At 39.8% G+C, this 21,080-nt stretch overlaps 2 protein-coding genes across 3 annotated transcripts in view; both read right to left on the bottom strand.

Annotated features, from left to right (window-relative positions):
- The window catches only part of atp9a (ATPase phospholipid transporting 9A), a 37,111-nt gene extending 31,938 nt beyond the window's left edge, over positions 1–5,173 (bottom strand). The window contains exons 1-2 of the mRNA XM_084916713.1: positions 5,001–5,173; positions 2,486–2,630 (exon numbers count right to left, since the gene is read on the bottom strand). Of these exons, the coding sequence (XP_084772839.1) occupies positions 2,486–2,630; positions 5,001–5,068 (213 nt within the window). The 5' untranslated portion in view covers positions 5,069–5,173. The remainder of the gene's footprint in view (positions 1–2,485; positions 2,631–5,000) is intronic.
- A 2,226-nt stretch (positions 5,174–7,399) lies between these two features.
- On the bottom strand, positions 7,400–17,716 carry sall4 (spalt-like transcription factor 4). 2 transcript variants are annotated; one of them, XM_084917636.1, is made up of 4 exons: positions 14,582–17,716; positions 10,078–12,501; positions 9,689–9,996; positions 7,400–9,589 (listed from the first exon to the last, which is right to left on the bottom strand). In XM_084917636.1, exons 1-4 carry the CDS (start codon positions 14,646–14,648, stop codon positions 9,152–9,154), a joined length of 3,237 nt encoding a protein of 1,078 aa, XP_084773762.1. In that variant the 5' UTR covers positions 14,649–17,716; the 3' UTR covers positions 7,400–9,151. The 2 variants fall into 2 exon arrangements, with proteins under 2 accessions (XP_084773762.1, XP_084773763.1); XM_084917637.1 differs by having other exon boundaries at positions 9,689–9,993.
- Positions 17,717–21,080: the final 3,364 nt, after the last annotated feature.

Genomic DNA, 21,080 nt, shown 5'->3' with positions numbered 1-21,080 from the left:
TCCATAACAAATGTGTGCTGCATGAATTCTTTAATAACACATCCATATTGGATGCTGCTAAGTCTTAAAATCCCAGCTGTGGAGTCTTTGATTGTCAAGTGTGCCCACACAAGCAGCTATAGCTGATTGCTGTCTCCTTGGCCTCATCTCAGTTAATTCACTGAGCAGAACCTCACTTCTAATTTTAACAGGATTTTCTGGCAAACACTATGAGCTGCTTTGTCATACAGCTTATCCAGTAAGTTTGTGATTCAGCTTTGTTGAGAGATATCCTTGTATTTTATCAGTCTTCTACTTTTATAAATCATCAGGTATCTGCATCAGTACTTTTTACTCATCCAGTTTACAAATGCAGCACCTCATGCAAACATGATGATTTTTAGCCTTAGAAAACGACAATGGGCGCATCCAAAACACTAAAAATAAGGCCTCAAAATGTGGACTCGCCACCAATTAGGTGACGTCACGGACGCTGGATTCATCTTTCACTATTACTGACATGCAGCACCCAGCAAGACATTGTTCTCTCTAACGGAAATGCTCTCTTGGTTGAGATGACGATGCAATCTGAGTATACCAGAGCATAGGAAGACCACTAGCTGTGAGTTTGCTGGCCTATTATCTTCAGTAGTCTTCCTTTGCCATAAATTGGGACAGTCAGACATCACCTGGATCTTTTCCACATAGCTGGCAGGTTAAAAAGCATTGAATGTCTGACCGTTTGTGTAATTACAAGAATATTACCTCTGTCTGAGAATGTCTAGAACAGCCTGGAGATGCAGTAGAAACAGCTAAAGGCTTGCCTTTTAGAAAATGCAACGACACAGAGTTGAAAGTGGCAAAAATAGCAGTTTAACTGGCAATACGTTAACACGCTAAATTAATAAAGAATGAAAATGATCTGACACTGCAATCGTATCCTTTTGAGTGAATTAAAAATCAAAGTTAAAAGATGTTAATCTAGAACTAAAAACACCACAATTAACTGCAACATTGTCCACATTTACACACAATATTCGAAAAAACCAACCACAGACGTAGCATTGCAGAAAATCTGGCAGCATCTATAGGTGTATAATTTCACAGCTCATATAAGCATCTCACGCACCCTTACTAAAGAAGTACACTTTTCAGTTAGGCGTACAAATCTTTTCATGAACCAACAGATATGGAGCAATGTGCAAACACATATGGCTACTTTTCATCTGCCAGCGTCAGTCTAAAATTCAACACACACACTACAGCTTTGCTCAGTTTCATTACCATCAGCGTGTGAGATTACTACCAGAAAAACTTTTCCTCCAAGAGGAAAGCACATGAGCAACAAATATGTTTTAAATATGATCTAGAGAAAAGAAGTTCTTCACATGAACCAAAGTAAATAAAAAGCATCTTGATTTGCAATGCAAAAAGGCTTTGCTCTTGTCTTTTGCTTTACAAACAAATCTGAGCTACTTTCAACGTCTGACTCCATAAGCAAAAATAAGATCTTAAGACAACTGAATGCCTGGAAAACAAATGCATATGTAAATAAGTTAGGGAAAATACAAAAATCAAAGGCACATAGCTCGGTAACTGCCTTCCATGCAATATCCAACCAAAGTCACATCTGTCACGCAATATCAAGAAAGTGCTTGTATAAGACCTGGTGCTGCACAGGCGCTGGTCAGCTGGTAGCTGAAACTATGATGCATCTCTCATTCATTCGAATATGCAACATTGTACTGTTTAAAAATGGCAAATTATCTCTTTATACTACTTAGATGCAATCGGAATAAAGTAATTAATATTGAATTCACAAAACAAGCCCGTCCTGCATATCAGGGCTAAGACAGCACAAACAGTGCATCTCTCATATCCTCACATGTATCATCTAATGTTTTGGGTTAGGTTTAGTGTGAGCATAAAGACAGACTACAGTACTCTTATAGGAAACTAAAGAACTAAAAAAAAGCACTTGTCATTCATAAGGACCTGATCTTATCTGGAGATGCATCACTCGGTCACTTTCTTAATAGTCAGCTGTTTTTATAAAACAAAAACTTCACTATTTTCTGCTTCTCTTTATTGCTTACTCCTGTAAAAGTGACTTTTGGTTGATTAACAAAACATGACATTAAATACTCACACTTGGTTATGGTGGATGAACCCAGATTACAGCCTACTCTATTTAGTGTTTTTATTAGTACTGTCATTTTTCAACCAATGCTAAAAATAACTACTAGCTCCAGGCCAAACTAAACCAAACCTGATACTCTGAAGCAGGATAATTTGAAATGAGCATCAATGCCTTGCTTACTTACATTACAAGCAACCAACAGGGAGGATTTAAAAAATATCAATTAAGACAGACATATCCTATGATGCTCTGAAAATGTGCCGATCAAACAGACAGTGAATCATGACCAGGAGGAAAGAGCTGGATGACGGCTTCAGGGGGTTAAACAAAGGGCAGGTGAAGCGGTGACCTTTGACTGGCACTAACCCCAGGCAGGAAGGTGAAGAAGTTGTACTTCTGGTTGTTAATGACATTCCTGGGGTACCTCTGCTCCCTTTTTTCTGGGTGGCCGAGCCACACGGTGCGGGGACGGAAGTCACCCATGCCACAGCATCTCGACCACGGGCAGCACCTGAGAGGAGAAGGAGATGGAAGACACAAATAACACTTCACATTTAATTCCAGTGTTTGATTCTGTAGTAAGGATGCAAAGACAAAGACTATTATGTGACGAAAAGACAATTAATATTTGGGAAGTATTTGAATTCACTCTCCACACCCTGAGAGAGCTGCGTTGAGGTAACCCTAATGAATTTCTTCTCACATCTTCTTGTTAATGTGTTGCTTATTGTAGCCAAATCCCACAGCGCACACTGCACTGAGCTACAGACCCATGACCAAAGGTGTCTGGAAAGATCATGCCGTGAAAAATAAATATTAACTTTATCTTGGAAAAGCTGGTCACTCCCTTCAGACTAAGAAAACAAAGCATTTCGTAAAATCCAACGAACAGCTCAGTGGCTTTGCGATTAATAATTGAACCTAACTGTAAACAACATATTTGACTTTTATGGCAGATGACTCAAGTCTTAGATGCCAACAATATCCTGTCTGCCAGACCTGACAAATTAAAAGAAAAACATCATAGCGCCGTAGCAATAATTCAACAACCCTGCAGTGATGAAATTTACGTCACTTGGAACCAAGTAGACCCCCTCATACTTGCAGACATAGAAAGAATAAACATGGAAAGCATAACACAGGCCATTAATCTGACTTTGGTGCAATGGCAATTCAAACCCACCCATCCAGACAATTTAAATTGTATTTGTTATGCAATACTGTGGTTCCTAATTAACTGTTTAGAGTAGTATCAGGCATATATAATGAGCAGTCATTATGCTAACCTGTGAAAAGTAGCTAAAACACCCAAGCTGACATATTCAAAATGTTCTCCCTTATGTTAATGAGTGTTACATGTACGTGTTATCAAAATACAGGTTAGTACTGTATATCAACTGATTATTTTTCTAATGCTTTTTAGTCTTTCTGTATAATTCTATATTTACATCAACCGTTAGAGTGGCTGTTTAATCACTAATAAATGGGACCTAAATGTGGACTGTTATCAGCAATGAGATGACCTTTCCTGATGTCGGCTGCCATGTTTATCTGTTGTGCTGGATGAACTATGTGCCGGAACAAAGTTCAAAGATAGCGTGATGAAGAGATGAAAGACTTATATTAATTATTTTTTCTCATATTATTTTTTAACCTTTTTTCACAAATGGGGGAAACAAACAATCCACACATCCCAAATTTTTAATACAAATTAAATGTGTAAGTGCTTTATACAGAACTGTCCCACTCCATCAGTGTTTTTATAAAGATCACTTTAAAATATTGATATAAAGGCCCACTCGACCTCCTGAGACACAGCACCGACTAGTTTGTTGATATCTTTAATTTAAAAAATTACTAAGGAGCTTTACAAAGAAATACTCATGATCCTCCTTTGCTTAAATGCTCTAGATTATTTAGTTAATGGAAAACAACAAAATCTCTTTATGTAACATAATCTCAAAAACACAGAGCTCATAAACGACGAGAAGCAGATAGGTATAATGTTTTCGGCATCCACTGGAATGTGTGTGAATGTTAAACAGAAAGCAAATGAAACTAAAACCTCAATCATTTTACTTTATTACACCAAATCCAACTTATACGTGTTTCTTTGATATCATTAAAGACTTATGCAAGGCCCTCAAATGTCTTATTCAAGTGTGCTATACAAATAAACCCTGGCCTTGGCATGCCTCACTCTGTAGGAGGCAAAGAAAGTGCACTGGCTGCACTAATGGTCACTATATATCACACTGCCAGCTAGAAATCATACACCCATCATCCTTGTATATATGCAGGCCTTTATTTCTGCAACATCATAGCTCGTTCGAGGATCTTGAGTCTTTATAACAGGAGGTGACATCACCATGGCAGCCTGATCAGTCTGCTGGAAGCATTTCAGCACTGTGTCTCTCCACTTTCTCCATCATTATTTCTTAGGCCTGCCCCTTTTTGTGGTGGTCAAATAACACTACAGAGGATCACTTCGTCCGTATGTAAAAATTAGGGGCAGAATGTATTTAAATCAGGGCAGACAGCCTGAGCTTAATGTCAGGCGAGCAAATATTGACAATGGGCGTTAAATGCACTTGCTACTGCAACCCCGGAACAAGGATGTGTCCGGCTAACATTAGCCGTTTCAAAGCTACAATGAATAGCTACATCATATTTATTAGTACATCTACGGGCTGCTCGTCCTTATGTTTCCCTCCGTACTGTTATATTTTACCCAGAAAGCTGCTTAGCTGGTTTCTGAGACAATGTCGACGCGCTCCTGTAAACACTTTTAACCGCTACAGTGACAGCAGGAGATGCGACGAGCGAAGCACGTAAACAAATGGCTTCACAGTGATAATACCGAGCTGTATAACGCCCTTACCCATTTCTGTGTTTACTGTCGTGTCTTTTCGGTCGCCTCACGGGTTGTAGAGGGATATTGTCGGTCATCCCTGCAGCCCCTTGTCGCGAGTGGAAGCTGGAAGGAGTCCGCTTGGCTGTGGAGCTGCTGGGCGGAGGCTTCCCTGAGTGACAGCAGGGAAGCAGTGCTGGGACAGTGCTACACCAAGCAAACCAATCTCCCACTGGAGTACTATACCACACTCATGTCATTAATAATTACTTATTGTATTATTTTTTCAAATAAGGTGTTTTAGTTTTAATAGTATAGTACTAGTAATAGTATTTTTTTTTCCAATGGGGTGGCACAGGAAAGACCAAAAACGAACGAGACACAGTGAGGAGTACAGGAAATCCAGGACACATTACATCAGAAATAAATACAGTAAAAAAAAAGTATTTTTTTTAAAGAAAATCGAGAGAGACAAAATTTTTTAGCAAACAGTTATCAAGTGAAATTTGGCACTAAAAAATTTAAATAGCTGAATTAAGTGTCATAGATTTTATTTGACATTAAAATAGACAAGCTGATGAATTTCATACAGTATTTCTGGACTGCCTTGACTGAGGAGTCTTCTCTTTTTAATCAAAAATTATTGGCTTTATTATTAACTCTTCCAACCCCTTGCTTTTTCCTTTTTCATTATTTCTGTCATTTTTCTGACATTGTTGATAGGACCATCTCAAGGACTGCTGCTCTGATACTCAGCTGTACAATATCTTTTACTTGATAAATGTTTATAAGTTAAATAAAATGTTATCATTTTAATTTCAATGCTACCTGATGACCGCAAAGCCTGCAGCAAAGCAGCCCCAAACCATGATGTTCTCTCCACTGTGCTTTACAGTTGGGGTATGGTTTGGTGACAGTAAGGCTTTTCTCCAAACACAGGTTTGTGCAGTTTTTATGACCCATATTTGCTAGCACTATTTTTATTCAGCATGGTTCTTAAGACTGGAAAGGAGTGGTATTGATTTATTTTTCACTAATTTCAGCATCTTTCCAAAATACCAACAAACAATCTGAGTAGAAAGTGATGTGATCTGATAGACTGTAATGTGATTAACACATATCGCTCAATCCATCCATCTATGGCAGAAGGCTCCCTTTCCCTGAGCCTGGTTCTAAGAGTTTTCTTCCTGTCAAAAGTGTTTCTCTGTATTATTACAATAAAAACCACCTCGAGGCATCTGTTGTTGTGATTTGGCATTATGTAAATAAAACTGAATTGAACCCATCCATCCTTCCATCCAGGCGTCCAATATTAAAACACAGCCCAGTGTAATGCAGTCAAATGGGCCAGTCATCAGCCTATTGGGGCATTTTTGAGCACATTAGAAGAGATCTCATAAGACTGTGAAAGTGCTTATTTAAAAAGGCTTGAGCAAGGACAAAAGGGTAAACTTAAACGACTGTAGCAAATTGTAAAATTTGTATAATGAGTTTAACCTACAGCAATTAAATTTGCATCCCACAACTTTGACCTCAGCCTGTGACAGAGAAAGAGTCGATTGAAAAAATGATGCGAAAAGGCAGCCACTATGAAAGCATCTATCGTGCACCATGTTTCAGATATACGCATAAAACAGTGCACTATCTTTGTATCTTTTTGTTGTCTGTAATGCTGCTTCCTTAACCACGAGGCTTTTCCCAGCAGGTAGCTCTGCATGTTTTGATTTGGCAGATTTTTACACTAGATGTGCTTCCTGACACATCCCCAAAGTGATTTGTGTCTCCTCAAACTGGGGAGCTTTTGCTTGGTAGGGTGAATGTGTAAACCACAACACTACAGAGCCATCTTTTTGTTAGCCCTTACAAAATCTAAAATGATATTGCATAAAAGGTACTATTAAAATGAGCTGACATGCAAACAACTCTCCTCAACAAAGACATCTGACGGTTATGATTGCCATTCTGTATTTTTGCATTACAGGTTTCTCTGTATATCTGCTCACTCTGTTTGCCTGGAACTACTTTGTATTCCATAGGAAGACTTATGCAAACTAATGGATCATTTCAAAATTCCTCAGGAAGAGGCCACTGTGCTGCTTACCGAAAATGGACGATTGGACAGCATGCTTCAGTTGGGGATGCAAATAGTTTTTCGTTGAGAATGCAAACTGGCAAAGGATTAATAGTTCCTGTTGGGTAATGAGAATTTAAAAAAAAGAAAATAAAAATTGCAGTAGTTATCGAAGGGTGAATTTATGTAAATAAGGGATTTTATGTACATTCAAACAAGCCTGTGTAGCCATAAATATTAGCCTAGAGGTGTGGCTAGCACAATGCTGTCTAGTCTTAAGGCTTTTTAAAAATTTATTTATTTATTTTATTTTCATCGCTAAAGTTCGATGATCTTTGAAGTAATGACAGGAGGAATGTTGAAAAAGTCACCCTGATTTTATTTTTCAAAAATCAGAAAACATTTATGTGAAGGAAACCTTTGGAAAAAAAAAAAAAAAAAAAGAAATATTTACACTGTAAACAGATCAAACTGGCTCAACATTACTTGAACTGTAGAGACAACTTGAAAGCAGTTTCTGACATGGTTGCTAAAGAAAGGCACAACTTGGCAAATGCATATCAATAAGGAATGTACAGCAGGGACCTACAAAGCACTTGGACCATTCTGAGTTGTGTAAAGTGTCAGACATACATTCATTACTGTTCAACTCAGCAGGTTGAGAGTGAGAAATCTTATCGCATTATCGGAAAAAAAAACTAAACAATGTACCCAGAAACGTACAGAGCATTGCATTGAGTGTAAGGGGCATGTGGGGGACAACTAAAATCTAAGCGAGGTAGAACTTACCCCTAAACTCAAGCACTGTGTAATATAAATAAATTAATCATGCTACAAGTTGTATATTACCGTAAACAGCTGTTTGTTACAGGAAGGAAATACACATACAAATGTTGGCTTGACCTCTTCCCCTTTTAGCCAGTACAATTAAGCAGTGACGTAAATGTATCTATAAAATGTAAATGAAACTAAAACCTTAAATAAAGTGCAGGCATGAGAACATTAAGCATGGGATAGCCTTCAGAGCTCAGCCAACAAAATTTTACTCCGTAGTTGTAGAAGTGGACTACGTGGGTGTAAAAAAATGATTTTAGTAAGCTGACAAAGATGTGATATACATGCCACGTCACAACACAATATCTCAAGTCAAACAGGACCTTTGTTACAACCAGATGGTGCCATGAAATCAGACTAGGCACTTGGAAAAGGGTACAAGTTATTAACTACTGTATCCTGGCGCCAGTGCAACAAAAATTCAGCTATGACTGAACTGTTGCACTTTGAGAGATTTTTGCATTGCCCATTACATTAATCTGATCAGAACGCCTCTTCAATTACAGACAAGCTAATAACATTTACCACTACAAATATGTACAATATCATGTAACCTATGGCACACAACAGGAGGGGAAGTAGTATGGACACATGTGGTCAAATACGTCATTATTTCTGACTCATCAGGCTGGCACGTTCAGGTTATTTTCCTATTAAAGTCAAAATCCTTCAAAAGTATCAAGGAAACAGTCTTGAATTAAAGCAGTTTCAAGTAAGTTATACATTCAATTTCTGGAGAGACAACAAAACAACTCACTGGGGGAAAAAAAAGAAGAAAACAAATACCCGCATATATAATTACATGAAATAAAATACAACTACAGTAGTTTTTAGGGATGCACCAACTGGAATCATGTGCTTGGGATATTGTCATTCTCCTCCCCTTCTGTACCAGGGAACCAGAGAAATCTTTTTATAACTAAATTAATAAAGTTTTTTCAGCGCTTCATCATGCCATCGAAGTTTATGCAACAATAGACAGACATTAATCATAAAGATCAGCAAGTCTTCTTTGTCAATGTCCTTCAAAAAAATAAGCTGTTGTATTGATGCATCCCTAGCAGTTATACAGATTTGACTAGTAATAACACTTAAGAATCACTGAGATCAGGAGGAAAATAGCTGCAATAAAGTTAATTGGACATTTTTAACCAATTTAACAGCAAATCAACAAGGATTTCTCAGAATATTGATTGTACCTCAATAAAGAAGAGAGACATTCACAAAAGAGAATGTGTTTATTACCTGATGGATAAAAAAAGAAAGAAAAGGGAAACTAATTAACTGCTATTTTGCCCTCTTCCATGAAATGTGGAAACTGTGATTTTGGCACACTGTCTGAGCCATTTTTCTCAATTTCAGCCACGGTTGCAGGCAAGCCTGAGTGGGATCCATCAATCTTCATGAGGCCTCCAGTGGAGCCAATCAGGGGCCCACCAGCAGGGCTCCCAGGGAGTGGGATGCCACCTCCCTGGATGACAGAAATTTCGTTGGTCTTCATGGTCAGGCCACCACTGAAGGCAGCAGTCGCATACTGGTTCCACAGAGATGGGTCAAAGTTCATCGGAGGAGCGACCAGCTCTTTGGGGGCCTGCATCATTTCTGGCATCATCTTTGCATCTGGGGTCATTGCAATCAACGCCATGGGATTATCTAGGGACAGACGCTGGCCACGCCTTGATGAGTTGTTCCACATGTGGGTGCCAATATGAACCTTAAAAAAAAAACCAAAACACTTATTTTTCAGTATATCATCTATATACATGAACTCTAATGCCTAATTTAACCATTTCTCAGACAAGTGATGACTCACCTTTAGATTTCCCTTCGTTGTGAAAGCCCTGCCACAAATGTGGCAGGCGAAAGGCTTCTCCCCTGTATGTGTGCGCTCATGGATCTGCAGGGCACTGGCAGATGAGAAGTTCTTGCCACAGACATGGCACACGTGTGGTTTGGCTGATCGTCGTGGCGCAGGGGAGACTGAGGAGGGCATGGCTGTTCCCTGAGGCACATGGGAGCTGAACAACCCGTGAGGGCCCAGAGGATTCTCTGGGGGAATCTTCATCTCTAGACTGGCCAACGTTGGTGGTATCCTCATGAAAGGCATGTTACTGGAAGCTACTAATACAGAAAGATTGAAGATTAGGTCTACACATTCAAGATGACAGCATCTAAAACACTTCACTCAACTTGTAAACTTACCATAGTCTCCATTTGAAAATGACATGCCAGGCTCTTCCTTAATTGCTTTTGGGGTGAAGCTGCTGGAAGCTGTGAGGTCAAGTGCACCACTTGACTCATCTTTAGCATCATCTGACTCTGGTTTTGACCCGCTCTGGGGAAATTCATCAAGAGCAGGCTGAGGAGATTTGCCGTTAATGTTGTTAACTGGAGAAGAGGAGCGAAATGACGCAGCCGAGTCTGAGATGGAGGGACTACGGCCGTTTTGATACTCCTGCTCTCTCTGAGCTGGTGGGGATTCTTTGGATGTTCCTTCACTTTCTGAAGTAGTGCTATTTTGTCGTTTCAGTGCAAGAGCATTGGAGAGATTCTTCAAAACATCTAGGCTGGACATTGCAGGGGCTGCAAGCTTCTGTGGTTGCTCCTCAGCGGCAGATGGCAGGGAACTGGAGGAGTCATTTGCTGTCTTGTTCAGCTCTGGCTCTTGATCTTCCATGCTGGCTTCAAATCCGTTGGCGTCGATAGACTTCTCTTCTGGGAGAGAAGGCACAATTGCTTCTGCTGGTTCAAACTGGTTTTCTGGCATGGGGGTGTTGGGGATCTGCCCACCCATGTGCATGCGAATGTGCTGCTGTAGAACCACTGCATTTGTGAACTTTTTCTGGCAGATTGGGCATGAGTGTTGCATTTTAAGAGGAGTGCTAGCCCTGTGCACACCATAATGAGCCTTGAGGTTACCCTTTGTGGTGAATGCGCGGCCACAGATTTTGCACTTGTACGGCCTTTCGCCAGTGTGTGTACGATAATGCATTTTGAGTGAGCTCTGACAACTCAGTACCCTATGGCAGATCACACACTCATTGGGATCACTGGTCTTCTTCTCCAGTCCATCCACCATCTGCTGAAGTTTTGCTGTTCCAGAGCTTTGCTCCCCTAGGAGAGAATTACCATTCATGTGGTGCAATGCTCCAAGCATCTCTTTAGCATCTTTCTGGTTGGGCTCCAGGCCCGCGTCTTGGCCATACACAGACGAAACATTTGGAGAGCCATTACTTGTTGATGGCGAGGGTCTCTGGGAAAATGGATCACCCCCAAAGCCATCAAATGTTTTGAACCCTGGCATGGATGATGGGCTGAAAACAGCCGCTGGGTGACTTAGCACAGGCTTCATTTCGGTTATGTTTGACTCATCCATGGGTACGGACATACCAAAGGGAATCCCACTGCTGGTTGGAATATTGTCAAGGTGCTCGGGTACAGGATGAGGATTCATGCTGATGTTAGGATATTTGTCTTTATGCCGCTGGAAATGCACTTTGAGGTTTCCCTTGGTTGTGAAACGGTTTCCGCAGATGTTACACTTGAAAGGCCTCTCCCCGGTGTGAGAACGCAAATGAATCTGGAGGGCACTGTCATTGCCAAAAGTCTTTCCACAGTATTTGCACTTGTGCTTGTATAGTGGGTCCCCACTCTTTGATTCCGGTGGGATGTTCAGCATCTTTGGCTTCACTTTTTTGGAGGCATCGATCCCTGCCTGGACTCCACTGAACACGCTAGGGAAACCCAGAACACTTGAAGACTGTGGCATGAGTACTGGTAAACGTCCAGCTAGATCTGGAGCACCCTTTAAAAGGTCTGTGTTTGATGTCATCGAGCCCATTCCTGCATTCAGAGCAGGAGACATGCCAGTGGGTAGAGGTAGTTTACCTTGCTTTAGTTTCTCCATGGAAAGGCTCTGACTGCCGGTTCTTTTTCCTATCAGTGCTGCTGCAGCAGACAGTTGCTGAGAGAGATGTGCACCAAGGGCTCTCAGAGGATCCATTGTTGACTCTACTGATGATTGGAGACTCTGTGGGACCATCATGGCTATTTGGATTCTGATCTGTTCGGTGAGCTGGATTTGCTGTAGCTGTTGCTGCTGGAGGCACACTAGCTGTTCCAGGATTACTGGAATGGCCTGCATGGCATCCTGTGAAGTCTGAGAAGTGTTTGAAGGAATTTGGGAAACGGCCACTTTAGTGTCAGCCATGGTTTCAAGAGTGACATTTGAATCTTGCCTTTTCGGGGAGGGTTGGAAAGTCATCTCAGGACTAGCAGACATCTCTCCCCGATCCTGGTGTCTGGAATCATCTGCATTTGCACTGGACTCCTCCTCCAGCTGGTCTGCGTTGGCATGCGATGGAGAATGATTGCTGGAGTGGCCGTCTTCGTGATCACTGGCAAGGCCTTCAGAAGAACCCTGTGAATATTTCTCAGGCTCGTCACTGCCGTCTCCATCTTTCATGATGACCACTTGCTGACTTTTTGTGCAATTTTTCTCATGTTCAAGAAATTCTTCTTCGTCGAAGAATTCAGCACAGCACTTGGTGCACACTCTGGTTTCATCCATTCTGAACCTCTTTACTTCATTTCCAATCTCCTCAGCGGAATCACCTTGATGAATCCCTTCAATGAGAGAATAAAGTATTTACATGAATACTTCTCATACAATTACAACCATGTTCGTCAAATCAAATAATGTAATTCCTGTAACACATTAAAGGCTACAATGTTTTGTTCATTTGTCAAGATCTGAGATTTTGCTGATTTGGTGTAATGTATTTATTCACTGGCTCACACCATCACATCTAAAAGGGTCCCCCCCTGTTTTGTCCACTCTCTCTAGGTAACTGCACCAGGCTGTAAAAATTGTGAATTGCTCTATTGTCCAAAGGGCCTGTAGAGGGCAATCATTTATCTTTGGCTACCTAGAACAATGTCCACAGAAACAAAGAGCTACAGATTGAGTATCAAGTTACACTCAAGTTAGATTCTGAAAAAAAAATAATAATAAAAATAAAAATAAAAAATAAAAAAAAAGTACCCCCCCCACCAAAAAAAGGAAACACCTTACACTAAACTAACCCCAGTTAAAGATCAATCTTATTTCCACAGTAAACAAATATAAACCATTTCTCTAAACTGCAGGTTTTATATTGTATAAATGAGAATGGCTCAAACACAAGACAGCTTTACATTTATTAAAAAACCTCCCAAGCATTTTTCAGTCTTTTGAAAGATTGATTCGTGCTCCAAGTGAGCATTTTAATTTGTGTGCTAACCAAGAGACCATTTCACAACTGGGTGTATTGTTAAATGCTAATGCCTGGAAGAATGGGGGGTAGACCACCTGTTTGCATTTGCCCAAGGAATCTGCTGGACTTGTTAATTGCTCACCAGGCGGCACTGAGGCGGTGTCACGAAAAATTTGCAAACAGCATTACATTCTGATCCATGAGGAAGCGCTAACTATGGCTCTGCAACACTGTTAACATCGGCTGGAAAAGCACCCATGATGCAGCTTAGCAGCATTTAAAACTAAAAAAAAAAAAAAGTCCTTATCAGAGCGGATCCATCATTAGATAACTACAGGACGCAGCACACTCGCTCGCCACTTGACGGCGCATGAGCCTCCTGTGATCACCTTTGGTGGACAACATGAGGAGGTCAGAGATAACCGTTCCGCTTATGCGAGCTGAATAAGATTCATGCATAACCTTTTGGCATTTTATGCTCTACAGTTCATGAAAAAAGGGAAAACTTGTCATCAAAAGTTTTCTAATTATGAGGGGCTACAGCGGCGCTGAAGTTTGCTTATGGCAACACCAAAACGCACCCCCACCCAGTCTCCACAAAAAGGCCACTGCTCCATCCCCCACCTCTCCACATATGTACGAAAGGAAACAGTCATGCATTAAACTGGGGGATTTATTGCCTTTAGGTCGGCTTACTACAGAGTCATATTTCATACAGTTTTGGGTACCTTTGTCTGAAACTTCCAACTGAGGCGCAGATTTGCAAATAAACTCTCGCTAGATTACACAATTATTAATTGCAAGGGCAGAAAGTACGGACAATTATAATTACAGCAGAATAAACTGTAACGATACTTATGGGAATCCGGCACAAAGAGTCAAAGGTACTGCGCAAAATCTAAAAAAGCCGATTCAAATTTAACAGTAAAACCAGCTGGCAATACGTGAAATAAAGTTACACACGACAGGCATCCTGACCAAATTAGGTAATTATTCTAAATTAAAAAAAAGCGTAAACAATCCAAAATGTAGCAACGTGCCCTTCAATGAATCAACAAAAAGTTCAAAGGACTTTACCGTCTTTAATTTAGTCCGCGAAACAACCTCAATTTATTCATTAGAATCAAATCGTCAATATAAACAACGAAACAAGACAAAACAGAGCCAAGAATAAACGATGCTTTTCGGCCTTTACCAAAAAAAGAGAGACAGAAAGCTTACAATGTTTCAATTTAAAAGAGCCCCTCGTGGAGCACCTGATTTCTAAATGTATCGCTTCTCGACCGAAGTTTTAGCCCCGGTCAGTTGAGAGGGACAGCAACAGGTCAAAGTGCGAGGAGGACAATGTAAAAGCAGCCCCCCTCCACACTTTTAAATAAAATGTCGATACTGTGTCATTCCTACATGTTAACTTTTCTTGCCAACAAGCACATCTTTTTGCGTAAACTTACCATTTTCCATCGATCCGGGCTCGTCGGAGTTGATGTGCTGCGGTTTGGCTTGCTTGCGCCGCGACATGGTGCGACCATCAGGAGCAAAGAGTTACAGACAAATTTCCTCCCCTTCTTCAACAGATTCTTCGGCTCGGAAAATTAACCCCTGAAGTAGAAATGCGCATGTCAACGTAATTATTATTATCAATAATGCATTGCGATTTATCACGGTCCCCTGACAGCTGATTGGCTCTGATCCAAGCGCTCACACATTATTTAAATGCGCTCCCTATTGATGAGCGGAGCGGAGTGCCAGAAGGGGGCGGGAGGAGCCATGCTAGTGGATGGCGCTCTGGATGGAGGCAGGGTTAATAACACCCAACTTATAGTACTTTTCCTTGTTCAGGAAAACTATATTTTGCCTGCCACAGAAAGACAAAGGCGATCGAGAGTTCAGCCAAATATTGTTTCCTTGACTTTAAACTCAAAGCAGCGAAATTTAATGATCCGATCCTACTTTATGCCATTTATTTTCATTAAAGGAACTTATTGTTTATGGGTTTTTGGCCATCCCTTTCCAGGAAACTCCACATATTTTACATACAGCGTTTTGTATCCAATAGCATCACTGTAGGCTAAGTAGGATGTTCCTACAGGGAAATATGGCAAAATAGTTCTACAGAAAGTCAGTTTATGCTCATCAAAACATAGGCTATAACCATGTACATGCACATATGTGCCCCTCCCTTTAATCTTTTTTAAAAAGAATATTGTGTACTAGTAAATGTTGATCTCCTAAATATGAAACGTTAGAGCAGTTTTGTCTCAAAGATGTACACTAATGGAGGGAACACAGTCATCTAAGGATACCGTTGAGCCATAACAGGAAACAGAGTCAAACATGAAATGAAAACAACGTCTTGTTGGTTATATTTGAATGAATGAGAAAGCCAAACGGTCAAGCCCCCCCCACTACGCAATTCTTTTTTCAAAATAGCTCAAAATGTGTGGTTTTGCATTGAAGGAGCTGGTCAATAAATTATTGTGATGCTAGGTGATGTCCCTAACTGCTGTGAGTGGTTAACCATTTGCAGTGGTGTATTATTTATTAAAGAGGCTGAATCTGTCACTGTATTTCCTGCTGCTGTACTCGCCATAATAATGTTGTTTTGTCAGGGGGGGGGGAATCAAAATAAAGAAAAAAAACAAGGGTTCTGTTATGGGATCAGGATGATGCTGGAATGACTCTGTTGGTCCTGCTTCACATTAGCATTCACATTGTTGGCACAGTCGGTGTGCCGAAAAAACATTCCAGGAAGTTCACTACACATCACAAAGGAGAATTTACAAAGGGGGAACCTTTATTAATGCAGAGCACAGTGATCACCTCCTGCATGTTTATAGCTCACCACACAACAGCAGTCACCCACAGATTTCTAAAGGGTGCTATATGTTCCGGTGGAAACACACAGTCTTGCTGCAGACTGTGTGTGGGGCAAAGTATAGGAATAACAGAATATGGTTGTAGTGTAACCTTGGAGTTCTATTTGTAGGTCTTTTTCGCAGATTAACTCATGCAGACATTAATTGGTATACCAAGGGCATACTAAACTGTTGCTTTCATAGAGGACAGTGAAGGTCACTGTAGTTTGACAAAAGTGTATTTTGGGTAAAATTATGCATGTTGACAGGAAAAGAAGCAACAGGCATACAGATATAAAGCTTGTAAAGGGATTAAACTGTTCGTGGAAGCACAATTGACACATAAATGCAGATCTTGTAGTCTATTAGGCAAGTTAGGGCAAGTGTGTTCATGCTTCATAGATTGAGGCTTGAATGTTAAAGTTTTAAGAAAAGCAAAAAACAAAAGTATAAACCGCAACACTGTAGTTAAGGCTGGTTTTCATGCAACTTCCTATGTGAAAATCAGATCAGCTTGCACTGTATCCTTTCAACTTTTTTTTGTATTTATACAAAACGTGTTTTTGACCCTGCTAAGTTCAGGAAACATTTTTAATTTGGATTTTCCTTTTAACAAGTAGCTCCATCCATGAAAGAGTGATTCATACTAGGAGAAAGCGCTGATGTTCATTTAAGAAAATATAATTTAAATGACATACAGACAGGAGTATGCAAAGTTTCAGTAACTCTTGGTGATACTGGCCTTTCTACCATTCTCTATCACTCTAAAATGCCTCAGTAAGTGTTATATAATGCCACAGCTGATAAGTGTGAGACAAAGACACGGCATTATATTCAAATAAACAAATGTCCTTTAGGGGACTTGCTGAAGGTGAAAAAGAGGGGAGTGTTGTCTAGACAGTTTATAGCCCCAATAAGAAACCATACTTCAATACGCTGCTTCTTCAACCTTCAATCTATACAACTTAAACTGTGCACAGTTGTAAAATTTGGAAAAATGGCTGACTGCTTGGGAAAAAAAAGTCCCATAAGTAAATAATCATAATTAAATATACCAGTGAATTAAACTAAAAACTGTTTTCTATTCGACACACATTCTTGCTTTGTATAATGTAATACACCATCGAGACATATAGATTCAATGGCCTTGTGTTGAGGTTACACGCGTTTGTTGGTGCCTGAAATCTATAGTGATCATTTTGCACTGTTCAGTTTCAGTTATGTAATTTTTGAGAAAAGAGAAACGGCAGTAGAAGAGGCAGCGAACGCAGAAAGCAAACCTAATACTGTGTCCTTGACCAGGTCATGTATCTGACAATAGTATATCTACACTGGTGACAGAAGGTCTCATAAACGGCCAACAAGGCAGCTTGAAAACAGCCTCAGGACAGTAACTACTGAGTTATTATTTTCTATATCCTGGCCTAATTTTCACCCCCTCCTTGTCTTTTCACAAGAGAGTGCTGTGGGATAGAGAGACTTTAAGTTTCTCAGATGTGTCACTCGATGAGCTTTACGACGACCTTGCAGCGGACAAACAATAACAGCCTGACACTTGCTCAGGAATTGTGAATTGAACATGTGTTTTTTAGGACTCAGTAAAAGATGAAAGGCACAGACCAATCGGGGAAGGGTGAGCTATTTCACCTCAGTGTGACAATCAGTGCTGCTGTCAAAACAAGCAGATTTGTTTTTTAGCTTTATTTCTGGAAAAGCTTTACTCTTCCTTGCTGTCAAATAAAGTGATATAAACAGAAGCTTGCAGAGTTTGAAGAAAACACACCATGTTTGACTTTTTTTCTATATATATATATATATATATATATATATATATATATATATATATATATATATATATATATATATATATATATATATATATATATATATATATATTCAAGTCTAAAATAAAAGGTAGAGGTTATATTATTTTGTAAAATTGTGCATTCTTGTGATAAAACCTAAAGGCTCATAGCACATAAAAGCTACTACGCAGTATCATTAGCTATGAATCTCTTTGGCATGACCCTCATCAACACTCTTGATGACATTTGAGTGTCATTCCTGAGCTCCTTGATTAAATCACAGACATTACACGTGTTAGATTGCAAATAATTAACTGTCTACTGGAGAAGCAAAAGGGAAAAATGGCATTTTTGTTCTATGTAAAGACCTAAAAAAACACCATGCCAGGCTGTCTGACCCTTTTAGATGTTTTCTCACCAGCAGGACACCACAAATAGTCTTTTAATGGTTGACTAGCTTCTTGCTCACTGACATCAGGATTTCTTATGAGTGTATTTCCCAGATCCTGTTTTATTATTTTATCCTTTGATGGCTTTCTTCAGGTGCCCCTTAAAACATTTCCTCCCTTGTAGTCATAAATAACGTCATTAAATTTACACAAAGGACAAAGGGGAATAGTTTTTTTTTCATGCAAGACTTGAGTCCCATGGAAAGGGTAAGCAACGCTGAGGGTAGGAAAAGAAAATGAAAACAGTTTGGGTGACCTTTTTTGTTACTTAGGTCCAGTGATTTCCCCCTTCATATTTGTCATATCAGAACGTGAGCGCTGCTTGAAGGCAATCAATGTGCCTTTTCTTAAGACTATACAGTCATTTTCCCTGCCACTGTTGATTTTCAATCACCTAAACATGGCATTATCTAGAAAATACAAGTATAGTGGCTCTCTGCAATTACTATAGTGTCCGACTGTTTTCGTTATTGATCAGCAAACACCCTTTGCAATGTCCTCCTTTTCATGAACATGTGTATTTTGTTCTTTTGTTTGGTAGCATCGGCCTAGAATAGAGGCTGAGGGCACTGAGGTGAAAGGCATTGGATGTTTGCTGGCTGTGCCAATATTGTTTTTCCCGGTGAATGTTTCTGTTTATGTAGAGCCTATTAGATAAACCTGCTGGCTAATTTTCTCCATAGATGTAGATGGGTTGTCTCTACTAATTTCTTTCTTTTTAAAAAAAAAACAACAACAACAACTTGTCTCTCTATTCAAAAATGGACTGCACGTTTTGTTACCCTTCTTGGAAATTTGACCTTCACTGTGCAGAACGTTGTACGTGCAGAGCTGGACGCTAAAAGGCTCTTTTGACATTTGTTTGCTGAAGGGGGAAAATTTTCTCTGTCATTGTCGTAAATGTGAAGTTAAGTCCAGGTTCAGTCCAGGTCCAACATGCAGCCTGCAGTGTGGAAACCTGACATTTCCAGTGGACATGTGAACCTTTCAGAGAAACAGGACCCATCTGTGTGCATTTAGTGCAATAAAAGCAGTTAAGCTTTTTAAACAAAGAATGTTTACTTATTTGTGCATTCTGCATTCTTCATGGGCCACTGAGTGTGAGTCTAGCTTTTTTTTCTAAGAGGTGTCTTAATTATTTTGGGATATATAAAATATATCATTTAAAATAAAATTTCAAATAAAAAAAAGCAATTTCATCGAGGGTACTTGATTATAAAATGTTAAAATTTAACAGACGCGTTTCCATGTAAAGAGTTTAACCGGAAATTGTTATGACACCTGGGTGGAACAGGAAGTATAAAAGACTCTTTAAACTAGATCTGTGTCTTCAGAGATAGCGAGATGAGTGCTTATTTGTCTCACACCACTGACTGAGAGGATGGGGGGTAGGGGCCTGAGGAGATTATGTGCTACAGCATTCCACAAACAACTTCTACTCTGGTCGTGAATTCTTTGATTTTAGCTTTCGGGTGTAGTTTCTGCCCAAACTGAAGTAACTGTTTTGGCACACAATTTTAAACAATTTCAGGCGCTGACATCACAAAATGAGTCAGTGTTGGTTTTATTTGTTAAGTCCTGGTCTACAGTGATGGCAACAGTTTAATATCCAGCTCAACTCTGAATGTGGGATCTGTGTGAATGTGTGTGTCTGTGGCACAGGGGCTAGCGGGTGAGGGGAGAGATCAGTGGCCCACACATGGCTGTAATTTAATGGAGAATTGCCCAGTGGTTCCTGTGCAGATGTAAACACAGCAATAGTCAGGCTTTTGTTATTGCATGACTATGACAACTGCCTTCATCAATAAACAATAGAGTGTTGGGGGAAACAAGGGCTCACTGTATGAATAGAACCCCACTGTGTCCACTTCTCACTCTCGTTTTTTTTTAGTTAGAGCCACAATAAAGAAATCTGTGCAATAATAAGATTCGATACCTGAAGTTACACATTAAAGAAGTTAATGCACAACCACAGATGTATAATTTTTAAGACGCTGTTTAAGAAAATAAAGATGTCAGGGAGAAAAGCATTACAATAAAGCACTCTTAATTTACAAATCTTCATGGGATTATCTAAAGGAATTATAGTTTGGGGGATGAGGAGGTCAAACTTAAAGAATCTGCGACACAATAAACAAAGAGATAGGGAGAGCTGGGCAGTCCACATCCAGCTGTGAGTCAACAGGGGGCCAATCATTCAAATCTGAGATGCAATCTGGGTCAGGGCCATAAAGATTTACAGGGTGGGAAGTGGTGAGCAGAGGGGCTGCAGGATATCAGTCCTCTCGCACTTCTAATTAGCTTATGAGAATATAATGGTTATGCAGCAGTACAGCGCACCATCCAAATTTGGTTATACATGTTCATTTAAGTTAATGAATAATCACTCTCAAACTATGTACAAATAATTTAATTCTAACATTTCTCTTATTGTGTTCTTTTGGAAGATCACATTGTTTTCAGTGTCACCTGAAGAACAAAACTAACTCAGCTGGTTCATGGGGGATGAGAACATGTATGGTATGGTGCCAATGAAACATTAATGACTGTAACACGTCTTTGTGTGTCAGCAATGATATCATGCGGACATACATGCTCAGTTTTTGCAAAAAAGCAGAAAGTCTATCTGGAATTTCTTATTGAACATATAAAATCACATTAACCTAAAACTGCTTAAATATGGTAAGAAGACAAAACTGAGTGTTGCCATAATGCTGACATTGTCAGACACGGAATTTTTTTTAAATATCTGTGAATAAACCTTTAATTTTTGCATTACTAGTGGCAACGCAACCAGATCTAAAAAAAAATAATAAGTAACTTATTAAATGCAAATCTAGG

Source organism: Perissodus microlepis, chromosome 20 (genome assembly GCF_051167445.1).
Source record: "Perissodus microlepis isolate ML-2025 ecotype Zambia chromosome 20, ASM5116744v1, whole genome shotgun sequence".
NCBI classification, from domain to species: domain Eukaryota; kingdom Metazoa; phylum Chordata; class Actinopteri; order Cichliformes; family Cichlidae; genus Perissodus; species Perissodus microlepis.
Note: the sequence above shows the minus strand (reverse complement) of the source record. Positions and strands in the feature narration are given on the sequence as shown.

Coding starts and splice junctions, on each gene's coding strand:
- sall4 (XM_084917636.1), bottom strand. CDS start 14,648: ATGTCGCGGCGCAAGCAAGCCAAACCGCAGCACATCAACTCCGACGAG. Junction 9,997..10,077: donor ATTTTCAAATGGAGACTATG/GTAAGTTTACAA, acceptor TTTCTGTATTAG/TAGCTTCCAGTAACATGCCT. Junction 9,590..9,688: donor CAACGAAGGGAAATCTAAAG/GTGAGTCATCAC, acceptor TTTTTTTTTAAG/GTTCATATTGGCACCCACAT.